Source organism: Aspergillus glaucus (assembly GCF_001890805.1).
Source record: "Aspergillus glaucus CBS 516.65 unplaced genomic scaffold ASPGLscaffold_18, whole genome shotgun sequence".
NCBI classification, from domain to species: domain Eukaryota; kingdom Fungi; phylum Ascomycota; class Eurotiomycetes; order Eurotiales; family Aspergillaceae; genus Aspergillus; species Aspergillus glaucus.
In genome coordinates, this window is record NW_019170470.1 from 514,544 (window position 1) to 527,455 (window position 12,912).

Sequence of the window (12,912 nt, forward strand, 5' to 3'; positions counted from 1 at the left end):
AACAAGGACAACAGCCAGGACGTCGTCGACCTCCTGGGCCACCTCCAACTCCTCAACGACAGCGGCCTCAACGTCCTCGGTGGCTCCGCCAATGGCGGTATCGGCAAGCGCTCCGACATCGACAACAGTGAGGATGTCGCCGACGTTCTCGGCCACGCCAAGCTCCTCGACAACGATGGCATCAACGTCCTCGGTGGCTCTGCTAACGGCGGTGCCGCGCACAAGCCCGAGCCCAAGCCCGTCGTCATCAAGGAGAAGGAGCAGCACCACCCCGAGCACCACCCCGAGCCGGACCACGTCTCCATCGTTGGACCTTCTTTCGAGGCTAACCAGATCCAGCAGGTTCGTCAGCAGAACCACCAGTAAGATGGTGCGTCTCGCGACTGTAGGAATATATAGGGGCGGGTAGCCTCCGGTGGAGATGTGAATAGGGCTCTATTTGATCTGTCTTGTTCTTCTAGACTTTTGTGACTTTTATTTGTTTTATGACTGTTCTGTCTGGCCTTTGCGTTGGAAATATCCAAAGGCGATTATATATACAGTTATTTCATACATAATCCAATGGTTAAAACTTTGTTTCGAATCCTTTTCCGAGTAATATTATAATCCTCTTCAACCTTTTCGTATAGTTAGATTCAAGCATAACAGATTTCTCCTTTCCTCCTTTCTCAGACAGGACTGATGAAAGTTTTATGAGCATCATATTTCAGTTTTAACTACATTTCGATCCCCGAAGATTAGACTGCCTGGGCCCACCTTCTCGCATTCCGTAATGCCGTGAGGCCTCTTCAAAACGAATTCACGTCCTCCTCAAGCGGGAAAAGCCACGAGCTCGTTTGTATAGTACACAGATAGGCCAAGTCGATAGCAAAACGCCGGAATGAAAACAAACTTTGGCCTCGTCGTGTTAAAGATCCAAAATTCTCTGGCCAGATGCTACTTCCTTAGTACAGGGCTCGCTTGCACTACATTCCTCTGTAGTTATATTCGAGAAGGGAGTCCAACGGTACGATATCACTGGGGAGTACTGGAAACTGACCAGCACACTCGTGTCCCCGGAGTGAAAAGATTTGCTATCTTGCAATGTCCTCAGGAAAGAAGATGTAGATGCGGCGTGTCGCCTCGAAAGCGGATTCTAATTTGTCCACAAGGAATACGTGCACACGCCTGTACAGGGTTTATGACGATGGACGTCTGTGCTTCGTACTTGTAGCGATGCTAGCAGAGACGGTCTGCCTTGTCGAAGGCCAGTGTGATTATGGAGGGGGGCTTCTGGCTGTGTCCATTCTGGGTGGTCTTTCATATCATCAACACCGGCAGGATCGAAAGAAGCCGTTCGTCAAGACACCAGTTTTAGGGCTCTAGAGTTTTCGGTAAACTCCCTGGGCTTTCCTTGGCTTGTTCTTTTCCGAAATCTTCATGAACTCTGCCGCTCGGTAGGGGGCTGACTTTTTCTCGGGCGTCTTAAGCTCGTCCCCAAGCCTAGACCGCTCTCAAGCATTACGGACATAAACGGCCGTTGCATCGTATCTGGCCGTCACAATGCCCCCCGTGGCAGGAGGGTTGAACACACGATTGAATGGCTGTAGCTCTGAATTCACTATAAGAGGTCCTTCACTTCCTTCGTAGCTGAGTGAGTGGGATAGTTTTAGCGTTAAGTGCTTCGTCGCGCACAAACGGCCCAAACACCCATCATTTCCGACGAGTATATCATCTTTCACCATAGCTATAGGCTTTTTTAGGTCCCCCGCTGTGGGAAAGGGGACTGCTTTATGGCTGTACTTCACATCGACCCATTGCTTTACTCATGCGTTTTTGTATTTCGTGCCACAATCTGGTATGGCCCCGTACAAAAGGTCATGTTTTCGAGATATCCGATGGCGTATTAGCAACAAGTGCTATTTAGAGGATTCAGACTGGCGTCTATCGCGTTGGCAACATCCTCCAGGGTTTTCCAAGCGTCCCTAGATAATCCCTAATGCTGCTGGTCCCATAATTCCTGTGTTTCCCAAATTGAGATTGCGAGAGATCGCAATGTCTCCGCATCTAGCTCGATATCTGTTTCCTTTGGGAAGTTGAGCTGTAGAAGGAAGAGCTTGTCGAACTCGATTATCAGGGGGCCGCCAGATACTGCGACATGGCCGCTTTCCCCTTTCTTTACTTCCACGTGCTGTGTTCTATGGGGCTGTTCATGGCGAAATTCCCATTTATTAATTATCATGGTCGGTGTCTTTCGGTCACTTTTCAGGGTAAAAACAATCCTCACGTCTCCATTTGACTCTCCCAGCCAAAAGCGGACATCATAGTCCAGCTTAGACCGCGTCTCCGACTCTGCTGCTTCAGAATCAGCATCTAAAGGCCCAAGTGCTGTCTCCAGTACAATCATCAGCCACTTCCTAGCTCGACCTGATGGAAACCTCTTCGGAGCCCAAGGATCATCCGCTTGCTTCGCTCCATGACCTTCCATAGCACGTCGCACTTCTCCAGTACATTAACTCCCGACTGAGCCCTCTGTTCATGAGTGCTGTGAGCAATTCATTGCTAAACTGCGAAGCGGAATCTTCATGAAGCACAAGTTTCGGCATTCTGATCAGGAGGAGGTTGTTGATTGCATCGTAGGTAGACCAGGAGATGTATCCCGGGGGGGGGGGGGGGGGCGCATTTCTGTGTAGATGTAGATGTAGATGTAAGCGTCTGGGTCTGAGTCGAAGTCGCGGGTGAAGGTCTCGGGATTGACGTTTGTTAAGAGGGTCCATTCACTTGTTTGGCGGCGCCATTGTCTGTTGAATGTGTCTAGGAAGTGCTGTGGGCCTTTGTAGAGGTGACGCTTTATGGAGGGTAAAAGGTCTCTAAGAAAGCCTGCGCCATTGTCTTTCGGAAGACTATCTGGGTTTGTGTTTAGCGCCATTTTGATGGTTTAGAGCACCTTAAATAGGAGCAAAGTAGATTTAATCTCTACATACTTCTCTACACTGTGAATGTTGCGTCAATCTATCGGCATCATGACCGTATTCTACGTAGTCCATGACAGAACAACAATTGGCTCTCAGATTCCCCTGACTCGCTACGCGAAAGGAATTACTATTATTCTCCACCGCTCTGTTTTAGAGGACGATCGGAACTAACTAGTTGTAAGCACTTTAGTTCTAAGGGTGGGTTCATTGTGTGCTGAGTACTCCTAGTTTACCAAAATGAACACTCTTTTTTTCTGCCTCGGAGGGGCAGTTCATAAGCCCTGAAAAATGACTAGAAATATACAGTAAACTATTTATTATATTCAGGATATTTTCGCCGAGAAATTCGTATCTAATGGTGCCGCGGCGGAAGTGTCAACCTACTTTGACATGTGTACCCCGTACATGTACAGAATGCAGTAAGGCACCACAAAAAGTCACACCAAACAAAGTGACAAAGAATAATATTGTGATACACTGCACTGCAAAGAATTGCAAAACGCCTTGACCCGTAAAAAAAAAAAAGGCTGTGTTGACTGCGCCAGCAAAGAGCCTCACGGCCCACAGCCTCATTGGGCAAACACCGACAATCCTCGTATTGTGCCGTGATCAACAAGGCAGACTGACTTGGCTTAGCGGTTGTGATAGCCACAAACATGAATATAAAGATGGCCTGCCTCCTGCTGTTTGAGATAGACAGAAACCATCCTTCTACAAACAAACTACTACTCTAATAATCCATCACAACTCCACACTCCACACTCCACACTCCACTCCGAGTATACACCATGTCCCCCGACAAGCACAACGACGGTATGAACATCTTCCTCTTCCTCTTCCTATTCAAACGACACAAGCTGATCAAACTAGTCCCCGCTCCCGCCTACCGCGAGACCGAAATGCCCCAGGCAATGTCTTCAACCCCCATAATCATCGAGCCGGACCACGCATACGTCCAGCCCCAGCAGGACCAAACACACATCCAACCGGACCACGCCTACGCCCAACCGGCCCAACCAGACCACGCATACCCCCAGCCAACACAAACCCCCATCCATACACAAACCCCCATCCACACACAACAACTACCACCCCAACAACCCGTCAACTCCCAATACCCAACAGCCACACCCCTCCACGCGCTCCAAAAATCGCCCGCGCCGGTTGACTGCCCGGCATGCGGCCAGCGCGAGATGACACAGGTTATCATGGAGTCGGGAAATACGACACATGCTTGGGCGGCGATTGTGTGCATCTGTTGTTGTCTGGGGTGTCTGCCGTACTTGGCGTCGTCGCTTAAGGACGCGAACCATCATTGTGCCAAGTGTGGGGTGTTGTTGGCGACGTGGCATAACAGTGGGAATGTTGAGGTTGTGCATGGTAGGCAGCGCCAGGCGCAGGCGAAGAAGGAGAAGAAGGAAAAGAAGTGATCGAGCTGCTTCTGAGTTTTCGTGGATTAGTTTTGTTTATTTTGTTTCGATTGGTGATACCATATTGTATTGTTTTTGGAGTTGGATATCGGTTTTGGATATCATAATAATACATTGCATTCGTGAGCATCAGTCTGTTCTTCGATAGATCTGTAGTTGTGAGTATCCTTATCCATACTCGGTTCTTTAGCTCGTACGCGACCGATGCCGAGCCTGAATGCCTTGTTCGCGATGTTCGTTGTTGACAGATGGGACGCGACTCGATTTCGGTGGCATTTCTTACCCCTTTCCCGATCGGGATAGTGTCCGCAGTTGGCCAACCAGAGCAAATTCTCGGGATAACTTGATCTATATAACTGAGACAAATGCTAACTGTGACATGCTATGGTATTGGACATTGGTAGATTATGGATGTTCGATTACTCACTAAACACATTACTGTTTTCGGAATCGATGGGGATACATCCAGCATCTTCCCGGTTGACGACGGACTACGATGTAAATTGGCTCTCGGCATATTCTCACAAAAACCCCCGGTGTCAGTATTCGTGCTGCTTCCTTGACATCCCGGCCATAGTAGGGAATCGTGGTTATGACCTCCGGAGAACCCGAATCCAACATCATCTTGGTCCTGACGTCAAGACTTCACTTGCTATGGGGTGTAAGAATGCGTTGGGATTTGACAGGAAATTATGGATACAATTGAGAGGAACAGCTAGTGCCTTTGTACAATTGGACAAGTTGAATATTCAATTCTAAGATATCGAAATAGTACGCCAGACGGTGCACCAGCTCATTCGATATCGAACAAGCATTCGACCATGGATGTTACCCAGTGGTGACGCACCGGTCCGCTTCAGGAGATACCGTTAGGTTCTCTGGGTCATAGCTTTGTAGCTTTAGCTACTGGATGCGTTGTAAATGCGTCAAGATCATATGTCTGGGCTATGTTGATTGTACGAAAGTATGCCGATTATATCGGAATCACTGCTATACCAATGGCGGCCGTGGTAAAGTAATTGGTTTTAAACGCAATACTAGCTAACTATCTTCAAAAGTACACTCTATGGCATTGCTCAGGAACTGTATCACGTTGCAGCCGATCTCCTCGACGTCATCCATCCCAGCCCGATTGCGCTGCTCTGCAGTCACTCACTTTCCGCGGCTCCCGAAGGCTTCATAGTCATCCATCTGTCTCTGTCTGTGTCTGCTTGTGCTTGTGCATGCGTCTGCCCGTGTCCCAATTGCTGTCCAATTGTGCATCAGTCCTTCTTCCTATTCTCTACATTCACCGGTCTGTCTGGATAGCGAGGTTAGTGAAGTCCGTGAGGTTGACAGAGACAATATATCAAAGTAAGTTATCCTCGCAATTGAGAATGTGTTTGAACACCAGCAAACGAAATAGATGCCTGCCCTCCCAATCGAAGACATCTCCGCATCCTCCGAAATCCTCCACAGCGTCGTCAAGCGCGGCAATTGGGCCAGCAAAAACCCCGGTCCCATCCTGGTCTTCTGTATCGTATTCATCGTCGGCATGGGTATCGCGCTTCTCGTTGTTTATCGATTCATAATGGCTAAAAAGGCGGCCAGGCAGGCGTATGAGGTGGAGTAATTGCGTGCCGGTATTGAAAAGGGATTGATATGATTACGAGCGTTTTGGAAAAGGAGTTAATATAGTATGGGATGTTTATTTTACCTTAATGTGTTATTGTTTTGCGTCGTTTGGACGGCTTACGAGGACGAATGCAATACCCACTCCTGTTCTTTGGTTTCGGACAGCAGGGAGTGTGATGACGATGTTGGCTGAAGCTCTATCGAGTTAATTCATATATAATAACACTGGGGACATCAATTGGCGCACTGGGACTTCTATTTTGACAATTCGAGCATAATCTTGTGGGTATTGATGCACATTATTCCATTCATAGTCCGATTTCCTTTTTCGGAATAGTAGCCTAAGGCATGTTTTCCCGTATCCGGAAAACAGTCATATGTCATCCTAACCCCAGCCAATCAAAACCCATCGCGTGCTTCATAATGATACAGCAGCTTATCAACCATCCCTGAACAATACTTAACCTACCCTGTATGTGCAGCTCCATTATACCTCCATAAAACAGTAAACATGATCGTCCTCCTAACCTCCCTCCTAACCTTCGTCCTCGCAACACTCTACTTCACCCACCGCTCCCTCCGCTCAACCCTCCACGCCCACCATGAACGCCTTCTCCCTCCCTCAACCCCAACTCGCATAACATCCCTCCCAGCAGACCTGACTGCGCACCCCGAGAACTACAGCATTTTCTACGACCAAGCCTCACGACCGGTACCTAGGAGACTCCTCCCGGACATCCCGCTCCCGGAATTACTAACCGCCCTTCTCCGGCGGAACATGGCAGCGTTCTCGCATTTCCCACAGGCGTGGCTGTTACGGTTGAATTGTCCCACGGAGAGGGGTAGTTTCTGCAGTAGTTATCTCCAGAAACTAGAATTCGCGCAGGGGGAGTGCGTTTGTGGTATTTACCGGGTTGCCGCACGGAAGGAGGATCGTGTTGAATTGGAGATGAGTCGTGGGAATGCGGTGGGGCGGTTGGTTATTGGGTATGTTGTTGATAAGAGGCGGGAGACGGTGACGTTTTTGAATGAGACGGTTATGTGGTGTAGCAAGGATGAGGGGACGGGGAAGCTTCCGTTGGAGAATCGGGTGGTGCGGTTCTTTCATGAGATGACGGCTTGGTGGTTGATGGATTCGGGGGTTTGTTATCTTATGGATATGGATGGAAGTGAGGGGGATGAAAGGGTTGCTTTTGGAAAGAATGGCGAGTGATTTTTTGTCCTTGGGGGTTCATTGTTCACACACGGGATGTACCGTGATTGCTTTGATGCCGCTGGGAGTGACAAGGTCACGAATGAGACAAGGATGGATTGATTATACAAGGAGTATTCCGCTTATTTTCTTTGTCGGTACAAGAACATTGTCTCTTTCAGTTCTGCTAGTGCGGTTCTTTCATCTTCAGATAGATCATGTCTCACCATGTCTGAACGTAGAGTATATATAAAGTCGCTTCCAGCACACATTTCTCTATCTTCAGTCTCTTGCTCAACTCTCCTAAGGAAGAATTCTGTATATATATAAAATTTCGAGACTCAAAATGTGCAACTACACCTACCACCATGACCCTACCTGCGGTCACATAACCTCCTTCAACATCGACACCTGCACCCCATTCACCTCGTCCCTGCGCATGGCAGAGTCAGACTCAGACCAGCAGCCTGCCTCCTGCACCAAGACAGTCCACAGTCACGACCTTGTCAGTCCAACCAGTCCCTCTCTCTGCTTTCAATGCGAGCAGGAGTGGATGGAGCGTGCGAAGAAGAGGGTTAAGGCTATGGCACTGGGAGAAACGCTTCTGGATAAATACGACGAAGAGCAGCCGGTCTTCGTCCAGCTAGAAGGACTGGATTGTCCTCCGAAGGTGGGAATGACTTTTACATTTTCCGCCCCGAAGGGAAAAGAGAAGAAGCTAATCGGTTTGGGTATTGCCATGGATGGTGGTGTACAGAGTGATGACGATGCTGAGACCGATATTTTCATCGATGCCGGAGTCGATTATTTCATCAGTGGGGATGAGAGTGACTACGAAGATGCCTATGAACATGACACTGACGAAGACGGTGAGTCTTGTTCAACAAACTCTCCCTTCGCGAGCCAGAACTCTAGTTTTTTTGAACAGAGACAGTACTTTGATTTCGACTTCGATTACGAAAACTCCCCTATTCCCGAGGAATACGTCCATATCAGCGCCGTCGACGACGAAAGCAGCGGTGACGACGACATCGAACTCGTCTACCTCGACTACCCCAACGCCACTCCAGACCATGGGAAACTCCTGCATGACCTCGATTCCAGCTCCGACAGTTTTGAAAATGTGGAATACTTCGATCTATGCCCTGCATCCAGCCACCCGGAAACATCTTTCCTGGACCCCGGGGACGAAGAGAACATGCAGCTGGTATCAGGTACTCCGCGTAGTCCGCGGACGAAGGAATTTAAAGAGATTGAGGAGAGTGTTGATAATGTGGCTCCGTCGGTTACAGGGCTTTTGGGCAGGGTTTATAATGGGTTCCCGGAGATTCTTCCGAGGGTTACTGTGATGGGGAGGTAAGTTTGTTTTATATTATATAGGGCATGTATGGTGCTTACTTGGGTAGGATTAATAGGGTTTTTGGACGGTGAATTATGGTATATATAGACTGGAATTGCTTGGTTTGGCTTGAATGGATTTGGTTTGCTGTTTTATGTGCTGATGTTTGAACGTTTTTGTTGTCGGAATGCAAGGCTTTTACAGTCTAGTTACATAGAAGATGATTTATTGCCGCTATTATATAGACCACATATGTTTGCCGCATATATCTTGATCGTTTAAGAAATAGAAAAATCACACCATGAAGACTCGCAAAACCTCGAATACTATAAAGATAGCGTATAACACTTCCAGGAGATCTGAAGGCACATGGGCCGTACAGACCCTACTCCGACTCTGAGACAGAGTAATAAAATCCTCCCTCAAATGATAGCCGAGTCTCAATGTCCCTGACAATATCCGAGAGCGACTAGATCACGCCAGCCGACAGCTTTAAAGTCCAGGTGTTGCTTGAGGTGTGTCATTCTTGCAGCAGTCACACTTAACTGTGACCAAGGAGAAATCACGTCAAGAAACACATAACAGTAAACTACTTGCCATAAAAATATATGCTTTGTCGGATCACTGCCACTATCCTCTCATAGTTGCTGTACGGTCGTTCTTCTCTAGGTCCCGCTATTGGCATATACCACGAAAGCGCCGAGCACCGGCAGCGACACTTGTTGTCACTGTCACCATCTCAGGTGCTGCTTTGTGGTATTCTCTATGAATGCGCTTACACGCTGCGCTAGCATCCGGTGGGCATCTTTATCCATCATTCGAATGCCGTCTTTGCACCTAGTTCGACATTCTGTGACAGATATCAGCAGATGGAAGCAAGGTTCAGGGAGCAAAAAAAAAAAAAAAAAAAAAAAAAAAAGGATTTTCCAAGAATCCTAAAAAAAAAAAAAAAAAAAAAGCGAGGAGTATACAGTCGAAATGGGTAACTCGCTTGTAGCCAGTTCTTCGGTTCGATTCTTTTCGGGCGGCACGGCGGCATAAATGTCAGCATAGTACTCAGCCAAGTTCGTAGCAATCAATACATACCAAGTTTATCAGCCAGAATTCATCACCTATTCTCGATGAAATGTCCAACCCGGTTTCATCTCTCAGTGGGGGTTATGATTTCTTCATCCCAGCAACGAGATATGATGGTGTGATCCGCTTTCCCTAGTAAACCTAAGCTCCTTCTTGACAAACAGCGAGACAGCGGACACAGCAGCGTCCCTGTTGGTGAGGTAAGAGAATAGTTGGAGCATGGATAGCGATAAAAGCAGGTCCTGCCTAACCAGGGGCCCATGAAGCGTACGAAGGATCACACACGCGACGCAGACGCGCGGAATAGAAATGCTGGAACGTAGGAAAAATTGGAGAGCCATTTGTAAGGAAGATGGACGACATGGCGTGTAAGAAACGATATTTTGATGGACCAACCATGGAAACATATAACATAGTAGTCGGTACTTGAGCATGAAATCCTGGATGTCAGCAAGCTTGACTCATATCCGTTGAAATGGTCTTACTGCGTACAGGACGGCAAAAGGCGCCTCATGCCCTAACACTCGACCACAGAGTATACGCATATTCGTTCGTACATGGTCAAGAAGAGAGACCATCCATCTGGCCCGCCTCTTGTTTTTCTGGATGCTTGCTTATTCTCTTGGCCTCGGCGAACGCCGTTCTATTGCGGTGTCGGAAGCATGATCGTTGACGCAATTCATATGGTTCTTTGAATGGATACTGGTTTGTTATTCAGGGTGGCATCACGTTGAAAAAATGACTATATGTGCCGGCCTCATGTAGAATTTCTTGCCGACAGGTCCTGTATTCATTATTTAGTATGCACATCAAATCTCAAGGAATCATCCTTGATAACTCACCATGATAGTGTCACGTCCAAATGCCTTTCTTGAACAACGAAGAAGACGCGGTTATCAGCTCCTCGTAATACAGAGCAAGTTATACCAATTATGACCTCGATGCACAATCTTCAATGTTGTGTTATACTGGAGACAACAAATACGGCTCTTTTGATATCTTGAGATATATCTCTTTTGCGTCAATTATCAGTCACCCAACTAACAAATAGTTAATATAATTCATCCAATAGAAGGGATGTTAGGGCTTACTGGTCATTATAAATGGGTGGATATCTTTTTTTCGACCAATTCCTGGGAGAAATTCGCAGCTTTATGCTGATTCTCAGATAGAACTCACTCAATTATATTGAGAGGACATCTGACTGATATACAAGAATTTGCCTGCCAGAGATAAATTGCTTTGCAGGTTTTCTGTCTCGAAGACGCAAAGGCTGGTTAATGCTGTCCATTGACACAAATCCCCGGTCGTCGAGACGAGTGAGGTTCCACACCGTGGATTCCTGTATGCTGCGTCAATATAAAACTTGCCCGCTCGTTCAAAGTTTGGATTTCGATCATGAGAGAGGTTCTCGTACAGCAAGAACACGACTAGGACTTCAAGCTCGTTTCAGTATGTTCACTCAAACCCGGGGTGCATTTTGTAGTCCTTGAACAGAACATACATGATAGAGTGGACGGTTCTACTCAAAGAAAGCCATGTTGTCGATGTGTGCGAGGTGATTCACTAGCCCATAGAGAGTTAATCCCGAGCGATGAATTTAAAGAAAAGGATACGTACCAGGCTGGTATGCTTTTGGTCCTTTTTTCCCAGAGACAATAAGCATACAGGTTGAGATATTCCGGATTTATTAGCCATGTAGCCAATGTCATTCCAAATTCGACTGATATGTCAGCTTGCCCTGCAATAACTCGAGACGAGCATCAGTGTCACTCACCGGACCATGTTCATAACAACCAATCGATATATATTCCATAGCATACGTGAAGCTCTATCTCACTTCAGTACGAAGCAACCAGTCCATCATGATCCTTGCGAGTCGCGGGGCGAAAACACCCCAGGTAATCCCTTGATATCTCGTTTCTCTGATGGCAGAAACCACAGGCCAAAGGGGTCGCGTTTTTTGTGTCCCAACTTTCAGCAGTTTTAAAGCAGCAATAGGGCGTATAGTATATAGCATGAATGGCACGAGCGACAAACTGAATGCCCATGCACTGGGCCCTTTTTGGGTCTTGCGACGTGGAGATTGGTGATCGCATATTTGTGTGCCTTCCATCCTGCGACCAGGTAACATAACCTCCCAGTGTGCCCGCGTTTCTTTCGCGTTTATCTCCAAAGACTATCCATTGCCATGAATGTAGGAAGCAGTACCCCACACATGGTCTGTCGCTTCGGGCGAGAGTAAACAAGCCTCTGAGAGTCGGTTAAACCGAATACCCGTAATCGAGAAAAGAGACATACCTTTCATAGACTCCCTTCTTGCCAGTGTTATCCGGCACTTGTCGACTCCGTCATCCAGCATTTGAGGCATATATAGGTACCGCTACACAACAGTTGGACGACCCAGCAGGCAGCTTTTACTCATTCGATCATGGGCCAACCACTCAGGCCGAGCGGTCTAGAATCTTCCTCTGCTGCTTAAGCAGCGTGTTGATGTCCTTCATAAGAGTAGACCCATCCATATAGCAACAGTAGCGCCAACAACATCGAGTCAGTGGTAAACGACGATATATAGCGGCCATCTCTTCATCGTCTAGGCACTTTTTCTGGACCATTCTTCCGGCAAAAAATGCGTCATAGGTTGCCTTTTCAATCATCTTCATCAGATGTCAGCTTAGCCGGCAGGAACTGGGAAGAGACATCGGCAACTCACCACATAGTGTATCACTATCGGTATGGTTGTACAGTACGGCAAACATAAGGCATTAGAGTCTCTAACGCATCACAGAATGGAGATGTGGGGCCGCGAGAGCTTCACATCAGGGATAAAAAGCAACATATACTGTGTGTCCGTGGTTTTTGGAAAGGCAAGGGACAGGCAATCTATGAGAGTCAGTTAGTCCCACTGAAATACTAGAAGCAAAATAGAACCATACTTGTCTTTTTTCCTGCCAGAAATATGAAAAGAATTGCAATCAACGCGAAACCATGCGTATAGGATGTGAGGTTCTGGTTGGCAATTGTGGACGATAGCAGCAGAGTTGCAAAAAGACCAGAACGCCAGGACAGTAACAGGAAGCCAGATATCTTCTCCTTGGTAGAAACCGCTACTTTGGTGCAAGGTTCTGCGTAGTCAATGGGTCATCGACTAATCCACGGCCTGCTCGCCATCACCTGTGCGTATGCAGGAACCCCTTTGTCCACGGATGCCCAAATACTAGTACCATTTGCGGCCCGTGCAGCCAGTTCAAGATGGAAAAGGCATCCTCGACGAACTAATCTTGCTTAGTTGTTGCCATGCCACAG

General features: G+C 47.5%; 6 protein-coding genes across 6 annotated transcripts in view; 5 read left to right on the forward strand and 1 right to left on the reverse strand.

The window, feature by feature from the left end:
- The window catches only part of ASPGLDRAFT_50238 (uncharacterized protein), a 2,097-nt gene extending 1,681 nt beyond the window's left edge, over positions 1-416 (forward strand). Inside the window, exon 3 of the mRNA XM_022547265.1 lies at positions 1-416. Within this exon, the coding sequence (XP_022398389.1) occupies positions 1-366 (366 nt within the window). The 3' untranslated portion in view covers positions 367-416.
- Positions 417-1,975: 1,559 nt separating this feature from the next.
- ASPGLDRAFT_28060 (uncharacterized protein) lies at positions 1,976-2,467 on the reverse strand (the record flags this gene model as incomplete). The annotated part of the gene is made up of 1 exon (XM_022543717.1): positions 1,976-2,467. The coding sequence occupies one exon, from the start codon at positions 2,465-2,467 to the stop codon at positions 1,976-1,978; it is 492 nt and encodes a 163-aa protein (XP_022398390.1).
- Positions 2,468-3,662: 1,195 nt separating this feature from the next.
- On the forward strand, positions 3,663-4,511 carry ASPGLDRAFT_50241 (uncharacterized protein). Its single transcript, XM_022547266.1, has 2 exons — positions 3,663-3,767; positions 3,825-4,511. The coding sequence occupies exons 1-2, from the start codon at positions 3,743-3,745 to the stop codon at positions 4,382-4,384; spliced, it is 585 nt and encodes a 194-aa protein (XP_022398391.1). The 5' UTR covers positions 3,663-3,742; the 3' UTR covers positions 4,385-4,511.
- Positions 4,512-5,387: 876 nt separating this feature from the next.
- Positions 5,388-6,246, forward strand: ASPGLDRAFT_50242 (uncharacterized protein). The gene is made up of 2 exons (XM_022547267.1): positions 5,388-5,737; positions 5,790-6,246. The coding sequence occupies exon 2, from the start codon at positions 5,790-5,792 to the stop codon at positions 5,994-5,996; it is 207 nt and encodes a 68-aa protein (XP_022398392.1). The 5' UTR covers positions 5,388-5,737; the 3' UTR covers positions 5,997-6,246.
- Positions 6,247-6,475: 229 nt separating this feature from the next.
- ASPGLDRAFT_50244 (uncharacterized protein) lies at positions 6,476-7,457 on the forward strand. Its single transcript, XM_022547268.1, has one exon. The coding sequence runs from the start codon at positions 6,510-6,512 to the stop codon at positions 7,209-7,211; it is 702 nt and encodes a 233-aa protein (XP_022398393.1). The 5' UTR covers positions 6,476-6,509; the 3' UTR covers positions 7,212-7,457.
- Positions 7,245-8,662, forward strand: ASPGLDRAFT_1497906 (uncharacterized protein; the record flags this gene model as incomplete). Its single annotated transcript, XM_022542077.1, has 2 exons — positions 7,245-8,546; positions 8,638-8,662. The coding sequence occupies exons 1-2, from the start codon at positions 7,537-7,539 to the stop codon at positions 8,660-8,662; spliced, it is 1,035 nt and encodes a 344-aa protein (XP_022398394.1). The 5' UTR covers positions 7,245-7,536.
- Between the last annotated feature and the right edge of the window lie 4,250 nt (positions 8,663-12,912).